Consider the following 26,882-nt stretch of genomic DNA (forward strand, 5'->3'; position numbering starts at 1 on the left):
GAGAAGATACAGAATTCCTCTCTCTCCCTTGAATCTTTTCCCCTGCTCAAGAAAAAGCAGCTTGGGGGAGGCAATTTTGAGCTGTGGGTGTTGGGAACTGACAGGAAAGGAGAGGGCTAAGCAGTTGCTTCCACTCAGACTGTCTATTGTTTTGCTTTTTGTTTTCAAAAGTGAAGGAAAGAAACATAAGAGATCCATGTATTGTTTAATTCTCCTCGTCTGTGAACTCAAGATCAAATGCCCTGAAATCCTGATGGTAAGAGCCCTTCCCCAGAGAGTCATCACCACCCACAGGTGAAGCTAAGCGAAAAGGAACATTGCACTTACCTGATGAGCCAGTGATGTCCATAGCTTTAAGATTTCTGCATTTGATGACTGTGAGGGTCATCCTCCCTGCTGTTGGCAAATAACAAAGGGAAAACATGATCTCCCCCAAATCTATGCTTTCCTGAAAAAACAAGCACAAACAAAAGCATAGGTTATAACAGGGATGGGCCACCTTTTCCAGCTTGAGGGACACATTCCTTCATGGGCAACCTTCTGGACAGGGGGACCTCCACGCCCGTGGTGGGTGGAGCAAGGGGCAACAGATGGGGTGAACATCAAGGCTGAGGTTACTCAGCATGCCCTGATTCTTGATCTTGTGTTGAACAGCTAGGAGTTCATGGACTCCACTGATAGCAAGAAGCCTGAATGCCTCAAAAATCTTGGAGTTGCCATTGAAAGGAGGAAACTGCTCCTGATGAAAAAAGAAACTTGGGTAGGCACTGGAGAACAGGGGCAGGTCAACTATTTCTGGGTGATTTGTAGTAGATTAGCCAGGGGGAGGCCAGGACTTTCTGCTTCCTCCAGTTGTTTAACGATAGCAACTGCAAAAAGAACCTGCGGGTGGGGGTGCTAAAGTAGACTGCTGAAAGAAAGGTTTTCATGGGGGCAACCAGAAATGAATATTTGGGTGAAATGACTCTGAGCTCAGTTTTGGCAAATAATATAAAATTTCTGTGCTGGCCCCATGAACAGATGCACCCTGCTCCTTAATTCTAAGTGTACGTCTCATCCCACCCCCTACACCACTACTTTGCACCTGGTTTGGGCTGGATGTTGATGATTTAGTAAAACCCCAATGTAGAGCCCACAGGTTTGAAGGCTGCAAACCTTAGATCAGTGCTGGGGGCCTGCTTTGCCTGTAGAAAGGCCAGGTTCGGTCCCTGGCATCTCCAATTAAGTGGATCATATAGAAGTGGTGCAAAATAATAAAAGGTCTCCGCCCGAGACCCTGGAGACCAGGTGCCATCCAGAGTAGGCTGAGCTAGCTGGATAACTACTCTGACCTTTGTTACTAAAGCTACAGAAAAAGCTTTGCTTGCTGCACACAGCAACTCTTTTCCAGCTGAAAGGTTGGAGCTCTCAATCCGTGCTTCTTCTTTTTCCGCGAAGCGGCAAGGTTATTATTTAAAATTCTAAAAAGCAGTTCATTACCAGCAAATCAGGATACAGCCACAGTAAGCCACACACTATAATTGGCCTTGTGTGTCTCGGAGAGCTGAAGGCACTTGTACTAATGTCAGAAGGCAAGAACAGCAATAATGTTCAGCTGCATGCGTATTAGCAGGTCTCTAACGATAGTGTTCTATTTTAGAGGACAAAAGTCCTGCTCAAAATGAAGCACTAGATGATCCTTGAGGCTCTGTATAGGGTATGATGCTCTCACTCTTTTTTGCATGCCGGTGGGCCATTTTGATATTTTTTAAGAACCATCAGATGTAATTTGAAAGCCTTGCAGTCTGAAGTATTTAATGTGATGCAGTATTTACTTAAGTCGCAGGAGTATCAAAGGATATGGATAAAGTTGCAGTGTGGCATGGATTAAAGTTGCAAGCCTAGCCTCTAAATGAGTAAGCTCCACTGAATTAAATGAGACTTACTTCTGAGTAGACCCTTAAATTCACAGCATTAGGTTGGGCTGACACCTATTTGTATGTTCTAGAACAGGCATATCAATGTCGCACCCCTATATATTTGAGGAGTGCTATCTATAACAAAACTCTCCCCTTCTTTTTGTGTACCGTTTCCTCCATATTCAGTTCAGTGAAACACTGATGTAGTATCTCAGAGATGCTTAGAGCAGTGGCTGGGAACCTGTGGCTCTCCAGATGTTACTGGACTTTATTTTAAGAATAACTGAAGAGCAGCTCTTGGTGGCTACTGGTTGGCACTTGTCATTCTCCGCCTCCTTGAATGCCCCAGTAACAGCATTGTTTCAGGGCATATGTGTGTGGTGGTGTCATTTTAAAAAGTGGTGGTGGTGAGGGACACCATTTTCTCCCCCCAAAATGACACACTGCCTTCAGCATTTGAGAGTGAAGGGGAGAGGGAGGTGGCCATCAGTCAGTGATTGCCAAGAGGGATGTCAGCTAAATCCCATGAGAACTTGGGACCAAAAAAATTTGAGCATCCTGATTTTGATCAGCAGGATGTTGGAGGGTATGTCATTGTATTAATAGAACTCAGAGCAGCAAACATACAAAGGCTAAAAGAATTAAAACACGTAAAAACATATTTTAAACAATTCCAGACTGGGACAGATCTTTGTTTAAAAGGCTTGTTGAAATTTCATACATTGAAATGAATGGACATGACTAACTTAGGTCTATTAATTTCAGTGAGACTGCTGTGAGTCAAACCAAGTTGTACACAACCCTATTTTTTGTATATCTGTTTAATTGTCTAAGGTCCATTCTATGGCTTTTCCTGATATTACGTTGTTACCTGTGGCACATTTATTTCATCCTTGAAGATCAGTGTGACATTAATGTATTGCTTTCTTTTTAGATAGCCTGGAGTAAATTGATTGATTAAAAATCATGATTTCAGGGGCAGACATTTCTAATGTGATCAGAAAGAGATTATCTCTATCCTGCACACATCCTGCTCCCAATGTGTAAAGAGCATCATACTCCTTGACTACCTCAAGGACATTTTCTTTCATGACAGACTCCATGTCTGTCCATTCTCATTGACATTGTCCATTCTCCTTCACAACATGCAACTGAGAAGCCAAAGGATGATGGGCCATTTTTTAATGGTGGTGACTGGTTCAAAGGTAATGAAACAAAAATTAGGAATAGATGGACCATTTTTTACAGTGGGAAAGAGGTATACAATGGACCCCATCAAGATCTGTACTGGGATCTACAAAAGGTGCAGACAAATGATCAAGGAGATGGACAATTATTCCATGAGGAAAGCTTACAGTAGTTGGAGTTATTTTTATAGCTTAGCTGGGGAAAAGGTGAATAAAGGGAACCATTTTAGGGTTGTATGAAATTATGTATATTGTGGAGAAATTTGATAGGCCTAACTTCTCCCCTGTCATAAAACTAGAACCTGGGGTCATCCAATGAGTCTGAAAGTTGGGAGATCCAGGACAGACAAAACAAAGTACTTTTTCACACAATACTTCTTCATGGTGTGGAGTAAGGGGATAGGTATAACTAATCCCTCTCTTGTAAAATAGACAGTGTTTAATTAAAGCAGTGGAATTTGTAGTGATGGCCACCAACTTGGACAGCTTTAAAGGGGGATTAGACAAAATCATGAGGGTAGGGCTATCAATGGCTGCCTGTTATGATGATTGTGTACTACTATCTTGAGGATCAGAAAAAGTATGCCTTTTAAAACCATCTGCTGAGAGGACAGGAGCCTATGAGCTTCTCAAAGGTATGTGGTTGGCCGTTGTGAAAACTGAATGCTATCTGAACTAGCAGGACACTTACTGTATTTTTCTCTCTATAAGACGCACCAGACCATAAGACACACCTAGTTTTTGGAGGAGGAAAACAAGGAAAAAAATATTCTGAATCCCAGAAGCCAGAACAGCAAGAGGGATCGCTGTGCAGTGAAAGCAGCGATCCCTCTTGCTGTTCTGGCGTCTGGGATAGCTGCACAGCCTGCATTCACTCCATAAGACGCACACACATTTCCCCTTACTTTTTAGGAGGAAAAAAGTGAGTCTTATAGAGCAAAAAATATGGTATGTTCTTATCTGAGATAGGACAGGACTGAACACTCTCCTCCCAACTGTAAAGTGCAGGATATTTACCATCTTTCTATCTGGCAGTTATTGATGTGGGGAAAGTATGCACCTGAATCTTAGTATATTGGTGAAATGATCTTTGTCCTACAAAGTACAATGCTGTTGAATAATAATTCATGATCTTTTTATATCACGTATCACATTTTGAGATATGCTACTTACTGCAGTGGCACAATGGATGTCTTTCCATACTGTGGCCTCTCTAGAGAGATCAGAGACCTCAAAAAAGTTATCCAGAATGACTTCTCCAATCATATCATGTCTAGAAAATCTGTCAAAATCATATACACTGAAATGTAGTTTCCTGTTGCAAAGTTGATCATAGGCTACAGGAAACTGAAATGTTTCATTGAAGACAGGGTTTAACGTCTTTCTGTGAACCCGTGTCTGAAACTTTTTTTTCCTGTCTGGAAGAAGGTAGATTTTCACATAGGGATCTGATGTACCAGTGAAGTCTTTAGCTGGTAGTTCCAAGGCTTTGACAATGGTAACCAAAAGCATCTCATTTTCATAATCATACTTAAGGGTAAAGTTGAGTTTCCCACAAGTTTTCACATCCTCTTTCTGGCCTTCTGAATCCACAGACTTCTGCTTATAAAGTTCCGGTTTTATCCTTCCAATGCTGGTAGTTGTCTCCCCTCTTTGTAAAACAGGATCTGTCCCCATGTTAAAATCAATGCTGGACACCTGCATTTGCCTTGGCAGATGCCTCCTGAAGGAATTGTGCCTGCATATGCAAAGACAAAGAAATTAACACTGATAATCTCAAAGGGAAAGAGAATAACTTTCATATAGCTAAAAATGAGAGGAGTAAATCAACCACTCACATTTAACAAGTTTCCATTATTGTTATAACTCTCTGGAGAGAACAATTACTAACAACACTAGGTAATCCAGGAAGATAATTCAATGATTCAGTTCAAGAAGAATCTTGACAATTTGGAAGACAACAACAAACAACAGCAGCAGTAAATATAGAGAAGAAGAAGAAGAGTTTGGATTTGATATCCCGCCTTTCACTCCCTTTAAGGAGTCTCAAAGCAGCTAACATTCTCCTTTCCCATCCTCCCCCACAACAAACACTCTGTGAGGTGAGTGGGGCTGAGAGACTTCAAAGAAGTGTGACTGGCCCAAGGTCACCCAGCAGCTGCATGTGGAGGAGCGGAGACGCGAACCCGGTTCCCCAGATTACAAGTCCACCACTCTTAACCAATACACCACACTGGCTACAAAAATTACAAAGGGTTTAGAAAGCAAATCCTATTTGGTAGACTGAAGGGAATGGCCATGCTTAACCTAGAAAAAAGAATCTTGATGGAAAATGGGTACCCTATTTCTGGTCAGTGTGTATTAGAGCAGCAAAAGGCAAAAACGAGAGTGTCAAGTTGCTCAAGAGAAGCTGAGACCCATGGCAGAGACCACTGAGGAATGCTGATATGTGAGAGCAGGGATCAGCAAACGTTTTCAGCAGGGGGGCAGTCCACTGTCTCTCAGACCTTGTGTGGGGCTGGACTATATTTTGAAAAAAGAAGAATGAATTCCTTTGCCCCACCAATAACCCAGAGATGCATTTTTTTTAAAAAGGTCACATTCTACTCATGTAAAAACACCAGGCAGGCCCCACAAATAACCCAGAGATGCATTTTAAATAAAAGGACACATTCTACTCATGTAAAAACATGCTGATTCCCAGACCATATGTGGGCTGGATTTAGAAGGCGATTGGGCTGGATCCAGCACCCGGGTCTTAGTTTGCTTACCCATGTGTGAGAGAATGTATTGGACATAATCTGTTCCCACCTCACAGGCAATTGTTGGCTGCTACAAATGATAACCATTACAAGTGAATTAACCAGATAAGATCTCCAGGGACAAGGGTGCAAACCTGATTTTTTTTTTAAGGGGGTGGGAATAAGTCCTGCCCTGCATAATCAATCACATGACAGGGCATGCATACACCATTTGAATGGCAATGCCCATTGACTTGGGGGGGGCAGCCCCCTTGAGTATTTTATTGGGGTGTGTGTGTGAAGAGACCTTGGCCCCTAGGAGCTGGTTCCTATGTCCAGGGATGATGAGAGTTGCAGTTCAGTGACATTTAAGAATTCTGGGTCCAATTCATTAATAAGATGGCTATCCGTATTAATTTGAAGCATTTCCAGAAACCTGATTGTGCCACAAACCCCACAAAGCTCCACTGGTTGCTTGATGGTTAACAACCTAAAAAGGAGAGGAAGCCTTTCTTTTTTAATATGCAGAAAAGGATGAGAATGGAAGCAGGAGAAGATCAGTAGAGGGCAGGTTACAAAGGTAAATATTCCACTGCTGTTTAGCCGGATCTGAATTCAATAAGGCAGGGGGGAACAATGTTCAAGTGTTCTGTTGAGTACTTTGCCCTGTAGATTACCGTATTTTTTGCTCTATAAGACTCACTTTTCCCCTCCTAAAAAGTAAGGTGAAATGTGTGTGCGTCTTATGGAGCGAATGCAGGCTGCGCAGCTATCCCAGAAGCCAGAACAGCAAGAGGGATTGCTGCTTTCACTGTGCAGCGATCCCTCTTGCTGTTCTGGCTTCTGGGATACAGAATATTTTTTTTCTTGTTTTCCTCCTCCAAAAACTAGGTGCGTCTTGTGGTCTGGTGCGTCTTATAGAGAGAAAAATATGGTACATTGCTTAATTAAAACATTGATGGTTTTTTAACAAAACCCTGTACTTTTTTATTTTTGCAAGGACATATATGTACTGTCATTAAGAGCCAGTTTGTCTGCATGTCCCCTGTTATCCATGCATGGGGAAGGTAGCTGTACCTGTTTAGCACTCTTCAGGTTCTCCATTTTTAGAGTGCACTGAAATAAAGAAGAGACCCAGCTGTGACACTCGCTCTTTCATACCGGGAGTACAAATTGTCCATGAGGAAACTATTGTGTTGTACTTCATGAAAAAGCACTCTTTCCATTTACACCCAGAGTGTCTGCTAAATGGAAAACCCTCAAGTTCTGTAGCCATCTTTTGTTGAACAGGAATGTCAGACTGAACTAAGTGGAAGCCGCGCAGATGTAAGCCTGTTTACTCCCACTGTCTCTTCATCACATTTCATCCGAGTACTCTGACTGCATTCAGATGCAACAATCAGCTGTGGTTTATCAATATGTAAATGCACTCTGGGCTTATGCACCCATTTCATGTATTTATTACATTCGTATCCTACCCCAAGGATATTAAGGTAGTGAATACCCCATTTCTTCTCCCCGACAACAACCCTGTGAAGTAGCTTAGGTTGAGAAGGAGCGCATTTAGCATCCTGGAATCAAATATGTAATAATATTAATTTAGTTATGTCTGTTTGTATAGTCAGGCTTGTGGAGGTAGCTAGGAGGGCTTTATCCATCTTTGGCTAGCTGTGGCCTTACTTAGAATAGATGGACCTGACCTTTGCCATTCATGCCCTAGTTACATCCATACTGAACTACTGCAATACCACTTGCTGGAAGCCGCAGGAGGGGAGAATGTTCTTGTGTTCAGGTCCTGCTTGAAGATTTCCCACAGGTATCTGGGTGGCCATTGTGAGAACAGGATGCTGGAATAAATAGGCCGTTGGCCTGATTCAGCCGGCTCTTCTCATGCTCTTTTGTTCTGTGTTCTGTGTGGCTGCAGAAGCTGCAGTTTGTCCAAAATGTCGCTCATGAACTGGGACATAGAGTGTTGAACCTATGCCAGCTATGTTTGTTGTCTGTTTCAAGTAACCAATCTGAAGGCTCAAACTGAAGGGCTTCTTTGAAAAGTCCATGACAGCCCAGGGCCAGGTTACCCCCAGGACCATCGTTTGCCATGTGACCCTGACCTAGCCCTGAGAGCGGCACGAGAGGGCCTATCCTCTGTCCTATCTCTGCTGAAAATATGATGGGGTTTTTGGGTGCTGGCACTCAAATGATGGAATGCAGTCCCTGGGGAGATAGAATCACAGAAGGTGGAAGAGACCACAAGGGTAATTTCTTCCAAGCCCCTGCAATGCAGGAATCTTTTTGCCCAATGTGGGGCTCGTACCCATGATCTTGGGAGATGCAACAGGCTCATTCTCTTCCTGTTTTCAGCCAAGTGGAAAACTTAACGCTCTGCTGTTTTAAGTTACCTTTGTTTTAGCCTGTCCACTTTTAGCTTTTACCAGTTAGGATTCTTTACAAATGAGACCAGCGCTATCATGGTGCACTGTGGTGTGTTCGTGTTCACTGTTTCAGTCTCTCTGTCATGGTCTGTTATACTCAATCCCATTCCCTCTCCCCACCTGATTTTCCATTCCTCCCCCCTTTACAGTCAGGTGGTACTCCATAGCTGCTGAGCAGACCCTCTCTTCACTGGGTCTAATTTTTGGACTTCTGCAAACTTACTGTTTCCCAAAGCCTGTGGATACTTACCTTTTGTGCATGGACGGTGCTATTTTCATGACATAAGCAACACTGGTGCCAACTTTACGGGGTCCTGGGTGCCTGGGCCTTGGAATCAATGTCTGAGGCCCTGTCAGGCTTCAAATGTGACTTCTGGTAGAATCCAAAAGTCATGTTGGAGTCCCCGTGAGACCTCTGACATGAGCTCTGAGGCCCCACAAGGCCTTGGGAGCACTTCTGCGTCACTCTGACATAATGTGACATCATGACGTCATGACATCACATTACTTTGTAGGCACCATTGGACACCCATAATCTGGGGCCCAAGTCGGCGCCCTTGAGAAGCAACAGCATTCATGTCTGGACATTGGAATAATGAATATTTTGCAATAATAATAATACTACCACCACCACCAGCAGCAGCAGCAGCAGCAGAGGGCAATCTCTCAGTCTGAGCCATTGGAATGGGACAGACTATAGATTAAAATAGCAAAAGTCTTATGATTATCTTTCTTTGATGATGATATGGGAGGTGATTCAACTGCCATCTTCAAATATCTGAAGGGTTGTCAGATGGAGCAAGTTTGTTTTGAGCTGTTTCAGAGGGCAGGACCTGAACCAATGGATTCAAATTACAAGAAAGACGAAAGAAGAACTTTCCAACGGTCAGAGCTGTTTGACAGTGGAATGGACTCCCTCAGAATGGACTCCTTCACTGGAGGTTTCTGAACAGATGGCCATCTGTCAGGGAGTCTTTAGTTGTGGGTGGCTGCATTGCAGGAGGTTGGACTAGATGGCCTTTGGGCTGCACCTTCCAACTTTTCAATTCTATGATTTTATATTGCCATAGTCATTTTCAGCTGCCCTGTTTCTGAAACAGTAACCGTACATCTGTTCACCCCCTGCTTTTTCCTTTCAAAGGAATGTGAGATGTCTTTTCCAAGTTGCCAAATGCTCCGTTAAAATTCAAAACGCCCATTTCAAAATACAGAATGATGTAATCACTAAATTGCAATCTCCCTCTGCCATACCCTCCCATCTTTTGAAGTGCTGCAATGTTATATATGCCACTAACAGTTATTGCCAGGCGGGTGTAATGTAAAGTGGCACTTTCGCTCTAGTAAGCCAATGTCCCAATGCCACGGCAGTTTGCACGGGTTCCGAGTCACAACATTTCAGTGATAGGGCTAATTGATGCGTTAATTATTTAAATGCGTCGTCGTTCCCATGGCAACATGGGAATACTTTTCCGAGTCTGCAGGATCAATGGGCCTCCGTGTGACTGCTGTGCCGAAGTATCAAACGCGCCACCAATTAGGTAGCTGGGATGCCGCAATGTTAATGGCTCACACCTGCTGCCCTGTTTTCCCAGGCTGGTGCAGCCCACTCTGATTTGTTGTATTGCTCCGGGCACTGCTTCATCTCTCCGGCTCCCCGGGTGAATTAAAAAATGCAACCTTTTGCTAGCACTTAGATCCTGGACTACAAAAGCCTTCAGACACCTGGCAACCTGGTTAAGGTTGGAAGCTCATAGAATGGCAGTGAAGTTTCAATTCAGACAGTGGATTTTTTAAAATGGAAATTTGATGCAGAGAAGCAACGGAAGAGAAAACAGCCGGCTGGATTCCTCCAGCAGCTTCTGTGCATCCCTAGTCACCCTCTACATACATTTGGAGGCACGCAAAAGACTAAATATAGTCAAACTGCCCCCACCCTTATCCAGGGACTTCCAATCTCTGCCCAGCTCTCCACTGTTCCACAACTGTCCCTGCACCCGTTTCCCCTCCCTGCTCTTGCAAGTTCTATTGCCCCAAAACTTACTTGACAAATCTGATCTAGGAGACTCGGAGGGTCTCAGAGAGACAATCATGTCTGTGGTAGATGGGTTTTCAGTTTGCTTGCTTAGGATGGACCTGGTGGGAGTGCTTCTTGACCCCACATTTTCTTGGAATCAAAGGTGACCCACAGCATTTTCCTTCAGCTTCATCTGATTTGTTGGTTGTGCAAGGTAGACACATGGACTCAGTTTTGGATGCTCCGAACCAGCATAGGAGGTCAAAACACTCACTTATATAGAGTGTTGCGCCATTCACAATTTGAGATGTTTTCCCATAGAGTTCTCTGTTCCCGTGCCAGGGCTGATTCACATGTGCATGTATATTGCTGATGGATCGTTTTCGTGGATTTCCAGCTTACCTTTGTAGGTACCCTCCAAAGGCAGGTTAAAACAAATCAATAAATTACAGCATAATCCCCCCAGATTTAAAATAGCAGTTAAAGCAGATAACAGCTGCTTATTTATTTAACCGCTGCATCAAGTGATGACTTCTGTCTGTCCATGAGTCGCCACATGCTATTAGCCAAGTGATGAGACACCAATAGTTGAACAGGCATGTGTGAACCAGGCATTAGGTCAGGCATAGGCAAACTCTGCCCTCCAGATGTTTTGGGACTATAATTCCCATCATCCATGACCACTGGTCCTGCTAGCTAGGGAACATGGGAGTTGTAGGCCAAAAACATCTGGAGGGCTGAGTTTGCCTATGCCTCCATTTGATCAAAGATAGCCAACGTGGTGTCCTTCGGATGTTGTTGGACTACAACTCCCATCTGCCACATCCAGCATGACCATTAGTTAGGAATGATGGGAGCTGAGTCCAGCAACAGCTGGAGAGCACATTGGTTACCTCTGCATTACATTGATTTCCATTCAGCTTCAACATGTGTAGAAATGCTTGAATGAGAGATGACTTAACTGACACGTTGACCTGGAATGTCTCTGTGTTGCCTCTGCATCTCTTTCCCTAATTCAAAACCTGCTTTCTTGTACTTACAGAAATGGTAAGATTCTCACTCAGGATCTCCGGAAGGAATCTCCTTGATTAGTTAAAACAATCGAGTCCAACAAGTAGAACATATTCAATTTGCCTTGCTGAGCCCTTGGGCAAACCTTCAGCACCCCTTGAGAATATGTATTATTTGGTATCATTTGTTTTTAATCTTGGTTTTCTAATAGTTGCCATCCATTTTGATTTTCATTTAATCCTTCCTGGCTGTTCTATTAAGAGCAAGGACAAAGAAGTTCAGACAATTTGCCATTAATTATGGCTGCAATATTTTGCATGTTATTGCTTTTCCACCTCTTCACAAAGCCCGAAAACTCATTTTAACCTCCCCACCATTCTTTTTTAAAAAATGCCTCTGCTAGTAATTGTATCTGGAGATTTTCCTTCCGTCTGGGTCAGGCTGGGGCTGCAAGTGGCTGAACCGGAATTCTGACATGGAAGGGTCTCTGGGGTCAGAGTACTAAGAAAGTCTTGCATCCAAAAAACATATTGTATTCTTCAGTTGAGCAGTTTCAGTGCATGCCTACACTTGGACCCCATACTTCTAACCCACATTTCAGGATTGCACAAGGAAGACTAGAGTTAGGATCCACTCCAAATTCCATGGATTAGTCTGTACAATAGGAAAACACAGATTGTGAGGAGAAGAAGAAGAAGAAGAAGAAGAAGAAGAAGAAGAAGAAGAAGAAGAGTTTGGATTTGATATCCCGCTTTATCACTACTTGAAGGAGTCTCAAAGCGGCTAACATTCTCCTTTCCCTTCCTCCCCCACATCAAACACTCTGTGAGGTGAGTGGGGCTGAGAGACTTCAAAGAAGTGTGACTAGCCCAAGGTCATCCAGCAGCTGCATGTGGAGGAGCGGAGACGCGAACCCGGTTCACCAGATTACGAGTCCACCACTCTTAACCACTACACCACACTGGCTCTCTGAAAACCTAATTACATTAAGGCTAGACATCATAAGACCCAGGGGCAGTTGTATTATTAGGGAAATGGAGGCAATTGCCTCAGGAGGTGGTTGTGCCTCCCTCCTGGCAAACTGGCATCTCCCTGGCCCACTGGCTTGGCCTGCCACCTCCTCCATTAGAAAGGTCAAGGGGGTATTTACTCTGGCTGTGAGGCTGTGTGAGTTGCTGCCGTGGTTTGCTACAGTGGCTAAAAATGATGAACAAAAGAAGAAATGAACAAAAAGCCCATGTACTACCACATATTACTGGAAGATTGGGAGGATTAATGCAAGACATTTCAGCACCTGAGGTGAAGTCAGCCTATGTGTGTTCCAGCAGTGGCACCTCCTCCTTCCACTGCTCACCTCAGAGACATTCTTGCTCATGTCTTGTTCTGAGGTACACAAGGTCCTTCTATAGAGCAAAGCATTGTCGGCAGGTTGGTTTTGGAAAGCTCTTGCACCACCACTGCTATTGCAGTGGCTAAAGCAGAGGTGGCTCTCCAGAGGTCGTTGGACTTCAATTCTCATTAGCATGGTCAGTGATCAGAGGTAGTGAAAGCTGGGAGTCCAACAACATCTGAAGGTCCATAGGTTAGCCCCTTCTGCTTTAATATTTTACAACAAGCTATGAAACTTTAGAGAGGCGCTCTCCAAAACCCAGGGCATTATTATTTTTTTTACCTTGGATTTCAAAATACCTTGGTGTGATGGACAGGCCCCGAGTCAGCCTGCTAGTGACCCAGCAACCAATCAGAGCTAGTCAGAATGTCAGTTAATCATGAAGGACTGGTGAGTCAAAAATTCAGCACTTGACGGTTAAAGAGATAGGGGCATGCAGGAGAGGGGGACCTGTTCTGATAAGGATTAGGGGTCAGCTAGGCAGGGCAACCCAGTCTGATTCCCTGAGAGGAAAGTCAAAATCCTAGAAGGGGTTGTGAGAGTGTTTTGGTATAGGAATACTAGCAGCCATTCTAGGTGGAAATAGTCTATCCTGAGACTAGTGTTAAACAAGGGTGCCGATTAAGATTTTAACCTTTTTGGTGAAGAGTGTTTGCCTGATACGAAGCATTGTGTCTCACATGAAAAACCATCAAGCTTAAACTTTTCCTTGAGTGCAAATAAATAAAAGAACTAGCTTTGCATCAGAAGTGCTTCCACATTACATTGAACCTCTGAGTGGGGGATAATAAGTGAACACAGGACATTCTTCACTGGCTGCAATTTAATAAAGAAATACTACCACAAACAGTTAGAGCAGGCCTCTCTACTGTTGTTCACAGGGATAGTTTTAAACACCAAGAAAATTGGTCTCTTTACCGAGCTTCCATTTTCAGTGAGGGAGTCTGTCCCATTTGGCTTCCCTTAGGTTATGCCCCTTGAATTGGGGAGGGACAGCATTTGATGCTCTGCCTCAGGCCTCAAAATGTATTGGACTGGCCACGCCAAGGGTTGAGAGTCTTTTGCCCCTCATGTTCAAACACTCCACTCCTAAATTCACTTTATTTTTGGAGAAAACACTGTTGATCTCGCCTTGGTGCAGTGGATTAAGATACATTGCCCCCAAAGCACTTTCCTGCCATTAATGTCTGGTTCTTTGTGTCCCCCCCCCCCATATAAACAAGGATATTCTTCAGCCTGCCATGGACTCTCGAGTGAAGCTAAATTGCACTCCGGAGATAAACAACAGCAAAGTGGAAATACTTATTCTGGTGTCATTTATTGCTTGTTGGGGATCCAGAGACTTGAAAAATGATTTCTTTTCATAAGCAGGCCCCTTCCTTAATAGCATAAAACATAAAGAGGATGTAAAGTGTTCCAATTAAGATTTCTCACATTCAACTCCCCCCCCCCTCAGCTATACCAGTGAAAGTCCATATTAGATGATTGAGTCTAGAAAAATCATGATGTGAGGTTATCTAAGCTGCTTTTCGGTGGAAACTACTTAGGTTCATTAGTCAGTTTCATTATTGAGTCAATCAAAGACATCCTTGCTAGTGACACAGTGATTCCAGTGGAAGACATCTGAAGGCAGCCCTGTTTAGGGAAGTTTTTAATGTCTGATGTTTTATTGTATTTTTGATATTTTGTTGGAAGCCGCCCAGAGTGGCTGGGGAAACCCAGCCAGATGGGCAGGGTATAAATAATAAATTATTATTATTATTAAAAATGTGAGGGAGAATTTGGAAGATTTGCAGAGAAAGGATTACATAGGCCTAGGCACACACCACTGTTTGTTATCCTAGCACATAAGGTGCAACACGTTGCTGACAACACCTTGAAACTAGCTTCCAGGCAAGTACCTCAGCTTCTAAAGATTATTGTCACGCAGGGATACATAACAGAAGAAGATACGGTACAGCACTGGCAGCTATGGTGGGAAACCAACCAGCTACCAACAGAGACTTCACTGAGCTTCAGATTTCCTTGGCACAGGATAGGAATCTTGGTTAGTCATAATGCTTGCCACAAATATGAGCTGTAAATTTGAGGCAAGCATCTCTCTCTCTCTCTCTCTCTCTCTCTCTCTCTCACACACACACACACACACACAGCGCTTCTTCTTCAGTTTGGATTTTAATTAGAGGTTCAACTCCTCCCTCCCTCTGCCTACCCACCCAAGGACTTTCAACCAGCTTCTGTCTCTGTCTAATCCATCCAGCCACTCAACTTGCTGAAGCTCTGATACCAGCTGCAGAAGGGAGGGAAGGATGGATGGATGCAGATTTGGTGCCTGGAGGTGGCAGCTGCTGCTGATGCCAGCAGCACTGGGAAATGTAGGGTTGCTATGGGTCCCCCCTGCCAATGCTCCTGACATCCTGACAGACGTCTGTCTGTTTGAGATCTGAGATGCATGGGGTTGGACCGCCTCAGCGATAGGGTCTGATGTAACTCAGATGGGTAAAGGTAGAACAAGAATGCATAGTCCCTGGTCAACAAGTGCAAAAGTAAATGCTTTTGTAAATTCAGAAGCCATGGTAGCCTATAAATTTTTAATACATGTCCATTTCCACGCACTGAGCATACTTTAAAACAATTGCTTTATAAAATAAATATTAACCACCTGATGTGTATTATTCCATGTGTATAGCGTTTATACGAGCAAATGGAAGATATTTGTCTAGTGTAAGCTGTATATGATATTTCACCTTAGGGTGCATGAACCATTGGTCTAAATGTAGCGCAGCATGTTTTGTATACAAACCAAATCATATACAGTGGTACCTCGAGTTAAGTACTTAATTCGTTCCAGAGGTCCGTTCTTAACCTGAAACTGTTCTTAACCTGAAGCACCACTTGTGAATGGGGTCTCCTGCTGCCGCTGCGCCGCTGGAGCACGATTTCTGTTCTCACCCTGAAGCAAAGTTCTTAACCCGAGGTACCACTGCATTTAAATGCATCAGTGGGTTAATGTGTACAGTGGTACCTCGGGTTACAGATGCTTCAGGTTACAGACTCTGCTAACCCAGAAATAGTACCTCGGGTTAAGAACTTTGCTTCAGGATGAGAACAGAAATCGTGCTCCGGTGGTGTGGTGGCAGCAGGAGGTCCCATTAGCTAAAGTGATACCTCAGGTTAAGAACAGTTTCAGTCAAGAACGGATCTCCAGAACGAATTAAGTTCTTAACCCGAGGTACCACTGTACAATGAATGGAAAACATAACCATTGACCATTGTTGGCTATGATATTTAAGTTCTGGTTGTTGTAAAGTTGTGTGCTCAGTGCGTGGAAACAGACTTGTATTAACTCAGATTTCATGGAATTATAGACTTGTAGAGTTGGAAGAGGCCTACAAATAGACAGACAGATAATGAATGAAATATATACTTGAATGCTTATATATACTAGAACACTTATATAAATAATTGAAATACACAGTACAGTGCATATAAAAAATAAATTCAGTGGGGGGAGTTTTTGTTTGTTACTATGTTAAGCATTTCCATGTTTTTTATGGTAAAGCATCATTTGAAAAAATGAAATTGGTCCTTTTGTACAAATATGCTGCCTGCACAGCTGAAAAACAAAATCCATGCAAACATGACTTCCCCTAGTGCCTGTCAGACCATGCTGTGTCCTATGCATTTCGTTTATACTATGCGCTTATATCATAGAGATCATTGGTCACTTATTCATATGCACTATACTCATACATGAACTCAACAATTATGGTGCCCACTTATTGGATACATTTGTACTGGTTTATTCTGGTGCAAATATAAAAGAGGCATTTATTGCACATAAATGCAATAATGTACAGTGGTACCTCTGGTTAAGTACTTAATTCGTTCCGGAGGTCCGTTCTTAACCTGAAACTGTTCTTAACCTGAAGCACCACTTTAGCTAATGGGGCCTCCTGCTGCTGCCGTGCTGCCGGAGCACGATTTCTGTTGCCATCCTGAAGCAAAGTTCTTAACCCGAGGTACTATTTCTGGGTTAGCGGAGTCTGTAACCTGAAGTGTATGTAACCTGAAGCGTATGCAACCTGAGGTACCACTGTAAATAATTCACTAAGCAGAAAGTCAGAACTTTTACATTCAGCATCTATGATTATCTGTTTGTTCTCATAGCACTTTTCACTCATGGCACTTGTCACTTCCTAGCTGTCATTTTCTCTTTCTGTGTCTGAAAAAAGTGTTACTTAAATTCTTTCATCTGCAGAGGAGGACATGTGTATTTCACGCCTTGATGTTCCTTGTGCATTAAAATTAGATGCCTCTGTCACTCTATTCATAAAATTTTTCCTTGATTGATGGCTACAGGTGGTACTAAGTGCAACGATATTGTTCTCAGAGATGTCTTGATGTCAGTTAAGGATGGAAGTGTTAACTGTTAAAAGAGTTGCTGTTATTTTCAAATACGACTTGATCACTAAGAGCAGTTAAGTTTGAAATTGCTCCAGTATTGTGTCTCATTTTACATATTTTGTGCCTCAACTGTTATGGGGCCCTCACAGCAATAACATGACACCACCTTTTATTGATGTTCATATTTTCATGCACTCTCCCCATCCTTGGAATATGAGAGCTTTCAGGAATATTTCAAAGTAAGTACAGTACTTTGAATTAAGGAGGACTGGAAACGTTATGTAATATTTGCTAGTGATGTCACAAAAGTCTGTAATTGCATGAGTTGGAATATAAATGTCTCAAATAAAACAAGCAAGCAATAGCGAGCAACATGCCTAGGACTGGAGCATAAGTTGGAAACCTGTAATGTTTTATGAATTGTGCAAATAGTATCTGATATCTATGCTGCAATCTGAGTCACACTGATTTAGAAAGGAATGTCACTGAAATCACCATGTCAGAGCATGAACACAGGCAAACATTTTCCAAGTGGAAAAATTATTTGTTGTGGGTGGGGAAGCACTTGTTATGGCAGTTATACACCATGTGTCATCCTGCTAAGTGGTTAGAGACATTTAACTACTCTCTTGTTGTTTCCCCCAGATTTCTGATGAGGTGTGGCAAGATCTTAGTCATCAATTTATTTATTTTTGCAGGACAGTACAGTCAACTGGTCTGCCATAAGGCTGCAGGTTGCATACCATGGTAACCTATTATTTCGGCAAACAGTCATCTGTTTTAATTGGCCATGTAACCGAATAAACATGGTTGGGATTAGGATGTAAAAGAGCTTTGCCCCTCACTGTACAATTATATCAGCAACTCTAATGTGCAATTTACTGCTACGGTCTCTTTCCTTAATAAGGATATATGTGCTCGGGAGATACAGACTTTAAAAATGACCTATGTAAACCTGCCAATCACACACACACACGCACACACAAAATTGATTGAAATTGTCAGAGAAATCAGTATGTATATTACTAGGGTTATTGTTCCTGCGTCTATTATATCCTTGGCACAAGGCTAAGAATGTGATGTTCATCTGTTTTCATTCCTTAATTCTCAGCCAAATGGTCTTTCTTGGGTGCTTTTTTATTTTTAAAGTGTTAGCTTCTATTTCTCTTACCTTGATGAGGATGCAGGCTCAGTGATCTGCCTTTGCATGCGTGCATGCCTGATTAGATGTTCCTTCAGAGCATTCTGGACCTCTGCTGGAATATCAGGTGAAGTGTGGCTAATTTTCATTGCCGCCTCAAGGATTTTCGTGGAGGGCTTCCCGTTTTCTTTAATCATTTCCTTTTTCTCATTAGCTTCCAAAAACTCAGTGGGAGCGCTGGAGGTGCTCTGAGGGATGCTTGTCGCGTTCGATGTCATCGGCTTGCTCCGCCAGCACGGCCAGCACAACTTCCAGAAGACAAAAAGTGAGACTAGCAGCAAGGCAAGCCCACAGAAGCTGACGACGACTGCAAGCAAGCTGACAGAGATGTCTGCAAAGTACAAGAAGACAAGGTGATATCATCCAGATAGCTTTAATTCGTTTGCTTGCAAGAATCATCAAAGATGTAATGGATATAATTTGCAGACTGATTAATTTTGCAGCCCAAACCCTCTGCTGATTTACTCAGAAGTAAGTCCAACATAAACCTGCATAGATTGTGACCTTCTGACAGTGAAGGCTCTAGCTTTTAGGATGGAGGTCTGGCAATATGACCCCATGAGCTCCCACTAGATCCCTCCCCCAGGGTCAGCAGCAACAGAAGGTGGGGGAGCAGTTACTCCTTCTCTTCTCACCAGCTACCACCCCATGTTGGGTGGAGCCAAAAGTGGGTGTGGCCATCCATGCAAGTTGAGGGGGTGTGACCTAGCTAAGCCTGGCAGGACAGCTTACTTTATGGTCTTAACCCTTTCATGCATTAATTAGAGTTAAGCATGTTGGTTATATGAAGCTGATTTATCTCATAGCTACGTCATCCAACTTGGATCTATCCCACAGTTACACCACCCAGCTTGGAGCATCAGCATCTGGCACACACCAGGACACAACAGTTCACGCCTCTATGTAATGCGGGATGAATAATGACACAATTAATGGCACAAACAGTGTTTCTAACAAAAGAGTTGATCATATTTCATATGCAGCAGAGAGCACATTAAGAGCAAGACAAGGGCTAGAGAAAACAAATGGAAGCAGAAGCAGAAAGTTAAAGAGAAAACATGATGCACAAACTTCTCTCGGAGGGGATTCTTGCATCCCAAATGGACTTCTGCTGCTTACACCGATTCACACAGGCAAGCATTATTTACACCAGAAGTGTGGGAACCTATCTCAGCTGGAAGGTCTTCTCAGTAAGATTTTGAGTGCCATATGCCAGTGATAGGCAGGGCTAGAGGCAAAATTGGACAGAGCCACAAATGTAAATTTCACCTTTGTAAGGTAGGCTAGTTTCTCCCCTCCCCCCATCCTTGATCCAGGCAAGCAAGAGGAACTATTGAGTGCAGGTTCTAACTATCAGGTTCTAACCATGGGGGAAAAACATAGGGTGTAAAGTAAGGCAAGTGAAGGTGTGGCCAGGAGAGGATTCCAAGGGCTAAATTTGGATCCTAGGCCTGAGGTTCTTCATCCCTGATTTACATCAATACATTACACAGGTGTTCCCATTGCTTCTCCCCCTTCTGAGGTTGTAGAGGAATTAAATTTCCAGTTGAAGCATCAGGACCAGGACCTTTATTTGTTTGTTTCGGTTATAATGATGATGATGTTGCCAAACCACAAAGGTTCTCTGGGTGGCTTACAACACAAACAGCAAATTCTAACAAGCACAACAAGGAAGTATGATACAAGGTAACCAAAACAAAAATGGCAATAGATCAAAATGCATTACTTTTTTAAAATACAAAAAAGCCCAGAGAACAAAAACAGCCCTGAAACAATTTGAATCAGCAAGCAGAGGTGAAAAATCTATTGCGCTAAATGTATGCTTGAATCACAACATAACTTGGAAGGGAAAATGAAAAGGTGTTTTCCTGGCAGCAAAAGAGCATTAAGAACACAAGAAGAGCCTGCAGGATCAGGCCAACGGTTCACCTAGTGCAGTATCTTGCTCTCACATTGACCACCCACAAGCAGGCCCTGGGCACAACAGCACTCTCCTGCCCTGTAGTTTCCAGCAACTGGTATTACTTTTTTCAACTCTGTAGGGACAGCAGATCCCCCAAGGATAGCCTTACTCTTCCTTAATTTATCCACTCCTCTTTCAAAGCCATCCAAGGTGGTGGACATCACTGCCTCTTTTGTGAGTGAATTTCATAGTTTAACTATGCGCTGTGTGAAGAAGTATTTCTTTTTGTCTGTCCTGAATCTCCCAACATTTAACTTCAGTGGATGACCCCTGGTTCTAGTGTTATGACAGTGGCCACTTTCTTGATTGTTGTCGCCATCTGCCTGTCTCGAGAGACAATGGAGTGCACCTTTGGGGATGAAGTCAAACTGCTGTGTTAGTAGCACTGAAATGACCTCCCTGGAGCACAAGCCCAGGCAGTGTGTATGGAGGTCCTGGGCTGCCTAGACAACAAGACCCTCCTCTCGGCCTCACTGACGTGATCTCAATGCCATGCATAATTTAAGGTAGGCACCAGGAGGGCGCCTCTGCAGAGGGCATTCCACCCGGGGTGAGGGCACTGTTGAGAAGGCACTTTCTTTCATTGCCACCCACTTTGCATGGGGACATTCATGGAAAGTTCTCCGATGATGACCTCAGATATCAATAAGGTACAATGCCTGAGTTAGAGGATATGCCCTTACAATATATTACAAACTGCCCATATGACAGAGTTAATAGGTTAATAACAAAACAAACAAATAATGTATTTGAAACTTGCTTTGAATGGGCTACTCAGTTCAGACCTGAGTAGTCAACCAAGGCTTCCTCAGGAATTCCTTTAGATCCTTTACCCTCTCTTTTGCTTCATTTCTTCTTGTTTCTTTTTTCTGTGTCATGTCTCATGTTGGTTCAGTCTAACCCCACTTAATGCCTTCCAGAAGCTGTTGGACTACAACACTCATCATCTTTAACCATTGGAATTGCTGGCTGGGATGGATGGGAGTTGTAGCCCAAAACAAATGGTTGTTGAAGCCTGTAAGCTTGTGAATTAGGCCATGTTTTGTTTTGTACATTGTTATAGGTGGATGATGAAGAAGAAAAGAATAAGAATAAACAAATATTAAATTATCTAGGTAGATCTGGTTGGCCAATGTGAGAAAAGGCTGCTGGACTTTGGCAAGTCTTTTGGATGGGCCATTGGCAAGATCCAGCAGGGCTCTATTTATGTTCTTTTGCTCTTAGGTAAAGCTAGAGAGAAGAAGAGAAACCACATCATACTGATACAAAGCTAAGTGGGCTGGAAGATGGTCTGTATTGATTATCATTGACAATCATATTCCTATATGGAATATAACTGGTTGTTAACCAGAGACTGTACCATGCTTCCTCACATTTATGGAGATCATATCATCCATGTGTGCTCATCATCTGATGGATGCAGTATCACGATGATGACCTGCTTTTCTGTATGGGGAACCTCAGAAAGAGCTTTCATCTCTCTTCATGCCACTTCAGACGCGAGATTGTCACTGTTTTCCTGTCCGACATAATTTGTTTGTTATGTTTTGAATCAGAAAAACAATAATTGTCAAACTGGGTCAAGTTGACCTTTCCTGCTCCACCACTCCCAATGCACCACAAAACGCATTTGAAAAGCACCGCTTGCAATTCATTATTCTGTTGTAAGGAACTGGTGGGCTACTGTGCCATGGTTTTGTAACATGGACTCAAGCTGTGCATGGATGGCATGTTGTTGTTGATTTTGTTGAGAAAAAGATGCAGGCCAATTTCAGAATATCCCAACAGTTGCTCTCAGCTAAATAGGGTAGCCAACAGTTCCCTTTTCAACTTCTGTACAATGGCACAGTGCTTGGAAAAAACATCCCACACAACCATTATCTTTTTCAAGGGCAGCCACTTTTGCTTATGTCAAATGAGGACTTCAGTTCCTTTAAAAACGTTCTGGACACTGTGCACTTCAGAGGCAACACAGGTGGCGCTGTGGGTTAAACCACAGAGCCTAGGACGGCGGTTCAAATCCTCGTGATGGAGTAAGCTCCCATTGCTCAGTCCCTGCTCCTGCCAACCTAGCAGTTTGAAAGCACATCAAAGTGCAAGTAGATAAATAGGTACTGCTCCAGCGGGAAGGTAAACGGCGTTTCCATGCACTGCTCTGGTTCGCCAGAAGCGGCTTAGTCATGCTGGCCACATGACCCGGAAGCTGTACGCCAGCTCCCTTGGCCAATAAAGCGAGATGAGCGCCGCAACCCCAGAGTCGGCCACGACTGGATCTAATGGTCAGGGGTCCCTTTACCTTTACCTATATTTTGAATCCTACCTCCCCATAACTTATCTGCATTACCATTTTGAACCATCTTCATGAAAAACTGTTGGTTGTGCTACTATCAAGCAGATCGTTCTTGCAAGGCATCATACCAAGATAAAATCAACCTCATGTTCAGGGGTTCTCTTGGGCAAAATCCACTCTCTCTCTCTCTCCAAGTGAACCCACCTCCCTGCCAGTGCTCAGAAGATCATGTAAAGACTGCTGTGTACTGAGCCAGACCACTGATCCACATAGTTCAGTCCTGTCTGTAATCTCTAGCAGTGGCTGCCCAGGATTTCAGTTGGGGGTCTCTCCTGGCATTGGATGACTGTAGCTTTCTAGTATATTTAGAGTTCCTGTTGGATTTACTGGAACCTATTGGTGCTCAGTTTTCCTGACAGGTAAGTGAGCTCTCAACATTGTAAAGGAACTATGTAATCATCAAGACAAGAAAAGTGCAAATGTACTCTGGCTTCCAGGACAAGAAATGTACTTTGGTGTTAAGGGTAACTCCTGACTAAGCACTGTAATTATTGCCGTTCAGCACCAATTATGGTACGCAGAGGCTGTGAGGACATCTATGGTTGTCTCACTGTTTTGGATTTTTAAGAACTTTTAGATGCTGATGCCTATTCAAGGTTTTAGAAATGGTATTCCTTATCTTGTGTCAGCTTGGAGAGGCAGCTTTTAATTAACTGGATTTGACTTTTAATGCCACTCAGTGTAAACACCATTGACAACTGTCATCTGATAGCTCTGTATTGAAGTGTGTGTGTGTGGGGGGGAATGTGTGCATGTAAATACATACAAATTCTTCCTTGAGGATAATTAGAAGTCAATTTGTCGCTGAAGTACGCACTCATGCTGCGGGTTTAAAAACATATTCCCACTGGATAAAATTGATTGGCAATGTGTAGTGACTGGACTTATCCCTAACCAGGTATAATAGTGCACATAACAGATGCTGGTATACAAAAGAGAAGAATGCATGTCTATAATAACCAGGGAAGGGTCATGCCAAAAAGAATTCAATTATTTATTTTATTGCATTGCATTTATAATCCACCTTTCTTCAATTATAGAACCCAAGGTGGTGTATAAGTGGTTCCAGGGAACCACTCCATATCCATGAAGGCACTGACCAGACCCAGACCTGCTAAACATAGCAAGGTCTCTATTATCTCTATTATAGCAAGGTAACCTTGTGTGCCTTCAGACCATTCTTCTCATTTGTGCCATTGCCAATATAAGCTAAACATCCAGAAATTGCAACCTCCTGTTGAAAATCCTTCCAGATCTATCCTGGCTTCCTCCATCCAACTATCCAAGTTGGTGGCCTTCACTACATCTTGTGGGAGCGGACTCTGACTTTTTCCTCTGGTCCCGGCTTCTGCTTGGATTCCTGAAGTTTCTGAACCTGATTGCTCTTTGGTTCTGGATACCAGTTCCCAATTTCTGATTCCCCCCCCCCCCAGGCCACTGTGCAAAGCCAAGCCCTGACATTCCTTCAGTTGGGATTCCAGAACATTAATTAACACAAATCATGTCTGTTAGCTTCATTGGATCTATTCTGAGTAGGCCTAGCATTGAATAGAACTTGTGGTGATGACTGTATCATGTACCTTTATGGCTGTCACCTGGTGTGGGGCTTCGCATTTCATACTGCCCTCAATGTCATCCGGCTTTATGGACATTGCCAGACAACCCTAAAAGTATGGGGTAGTACAGAGAGAAAGAGCCATGCAATCATTAACCTCCATATTTTAACTGTTTTATATCTATTATTTACCGTGCCCTAGCTTATAGAGTTTAATTTTAGCCTATGTATAGTTCATATGTTCTCTATCGCTGTATATGTCTGTGTTTCTGGTCATTCATTCATTCATTCATTCATCCTGCAGTGCTGTGAACTCTGCCCTCTTTTGTCTCTGCCTCCTCCCACATTGGATCTAGCCCTGCCTGCCATCAGCAGTGGCTCCATCCACCGTTGGCTGTGGCCCCCAATTGACTTTTCCTGTGGGCGCTTCATTTAAGTGTTTTCTCACCCATGGGATCTTCGGGGCAGGGGGCAAAGTAACACACTGAAAGGAGGGCAGCAGCCTTATTTCTCACAAACGGGAGAGGAGAGAAGAACAGTACTTGTACATCTTGTCTCATACCTTGGGTTCTACAAATACTGGAAATTTACTCTCTTTTTTTAAAAAAAGAAAGCTGAGAATCTGGGTGTTGTGGTTCATTCAGGGAAGAAGCAATGACAGCTGCCCCAGGATCCCTAACAAAGGATCCCCAGCAACGTTGTATAAGAATAATAAAATATACCCTTATATAGGGTTGTTTAAAGAGTTACAAGGGAGTCTTCATTGCCCTTACCCAGGCCCAGTGCAAATCCAAATGACTAATCTACAGGTATACAGACAGGCAACAACCTAGCACAAAAGAAGAGCTTGTTTACTTTCCCACCTAGTGGTATCTATCATTCTATCATGCTTAGCAAGTATCCCCCCCCACTGATCTTCACAAGTGGAAGGCTGAAGTGGAGAATGCCACTACAGAAGGATCTTCTGCAGCCAAACTCAATATTCTAACCACTGCACCATCTGCCCTAACCATGAAGGCCACAAAATGTTGCATCACTATTTTACATTGTTGCATAAGAGATACTGTCTCATCAATACAGAGCTGAAATGGCACACAAATCCCCAACAAAATGATGCTTGCTGCTTGTAATTTTTTTATGGTATAGCCAGAATATTCTTTATGTGCTTATTAGGATATAGATCCTTCACTGCTGTTCCTCAAGGGGCACTGCCCTGCATTTTCCTTCATAGATTCATGACATGCAACAATACACTTCTTATACAACAATGCAACAATACACTTCTTGTACAACTGGTTCTGGGTACATACAGTACCAATACAAAGCCCATCACCTGCAAGGGGACATAGGAAGCAGCCTTATACAAAGTCAGACTATTTGTGCATCTATAGTCTACTGCTCTGACTTCGCAACAGCTCTCCCGGGTGTCAGGCAGAGGTCTCTCACATGATCTGCTACCTGATCCTTTTTTAAAAAGCAAAGCAATAATCTGGATATGCTGGATACTGAATCTGGGACTTTTCGCACACAAGGCATGTGCCTCTACCACTGAGCTATGATCCCTTTGCTTGTGAACTAGGGAGGTATCTTGGCTGATCAGTGCTGCGAAAACAAAATTCTGGACTAGATGGTTAACCCAACACATAAGCTTTATGTTCGCATGATTATTATTTTTTGAAACTGGCTGAAATTTTCTTTAGGAAAGGCACAGGAACAGAAGTCATTCCCTGTCCCTCCAATATACACAGACGGAAGTCCTTTCTCTGTCTCTCATGAAAATCTCTCTCTTTCTGCAGTAACAGGTACTTTCAAGCTCTTCTCCTTCTTGCCACCTGTTGCCCTGCTCTCCAGCTTGACGGAAACTGTGTGCCAATTTGAGCAATGATAAGAATGTCAAGAGGGCCACAGGGCAGGGAGATCAATCACATAATCATTCATATATGTGCGTGCGCATGCTTGAGGTATATCTATACATCCTCCAGCAGAGTTTTTTAACCAAAAGTTAAGCTCATCCGCCCCATCCCCAACAACTAGAGAATAACTATCTCTCTCCTGCCCTTCAATTATTATCGGATTATTTTTTAATAGAAAGGAAAATGTTGAAACAGAAGAAGGCGGCATTATCTTTTAAAATCTCTGGTGAATCTCATTAGAGTTCATTAGCAAGGGATGGATGGAAGGAAGCATGAGAGAACATTTTGGGTAGATATGAAATGCCTTCAGCTCCTTCTTGCATTTCTGCTGCCTTGGCCAACATATATGGCATTTGTCTTGAAGATGGAACAATTCTGAACCAAAGCAGAGCAGGAGGTCTAAGTCCTGGATCAGAGTCCCAAGGTCCAGCCATTCAACAAGTGAAGCAAGTAGGAGGACTGCCCTGCTTCCAGGACATTCAGAATGCATTCCTTCCCTCACATTCCCTCTTATGGGGTCACCATCTCCTCTTCTTCCCTTTCTGGAGGCTCTGCACCCTTAAGGAGCTGTGTGCCAAACTGAAAGTCAACACGCACAACTTTCTGCATTTCTATGCCCTGGGGGAAAGCTGAACCAGTTGCATTTCCGCCTGTCGTGCAGCTGTTGCAAGCACAAACAAGATCCCCGTGGAGGAAAAGATGCTAACTTTCCACTCTCATAGCGGAACAAGTCTTTCAGGCAGGTTTTTGCTCAGGGACCCTCTCTTTAAGGAAATTAATCACTGATTCACCGGATATCAGCTCCTGTGTTTTAATGTGC

General features: G+C 43.2%; 1 protein-coding gene across 2 annotated transcripts in view; it reads right to left on the reverse strand.

Annotated features, from left to right (window-relative positions):
- The window catches only part of SYT10 (synaptotagmin 10), a 39,961-nt gene that overhangs the window by 11,905 nt on the left and 1,174 nt on the right, over positions 1-26,882 (reverse strand). For both annotated transcript variants that reach the window (XM_081024047.1, XM_081024046.1), the window contains exons 2-4: positions 18,252-18,612; positions 4,259-4,823; positions 328-448 (exon numbers count right to left, since the gene is read on the reverse strand). In XM_081024047.1, coding sequence (XP_080880173.1) covers positions 328-448; positions 4,259-4,823; positions 18,252-18,612 — 1,047 coding nt within the window. The remainder of the gene's footprint in view (positions 1-327; positions 449-4,258; positions 4,824-18,251; positions 18,613-26,882) is intronic.

The sequence above is a fragment of the Podarcis pityusensis genome, assembly GCF_964106645.2.
Source record: "Podarcis pityusensis genome assembly, chromosome: 10".
NCBI lineage: Eukaryota > Metazoa > Chordata > Lepidosauria > Squamata > Lacertidae > Podarcis > Podarcis pityusensis.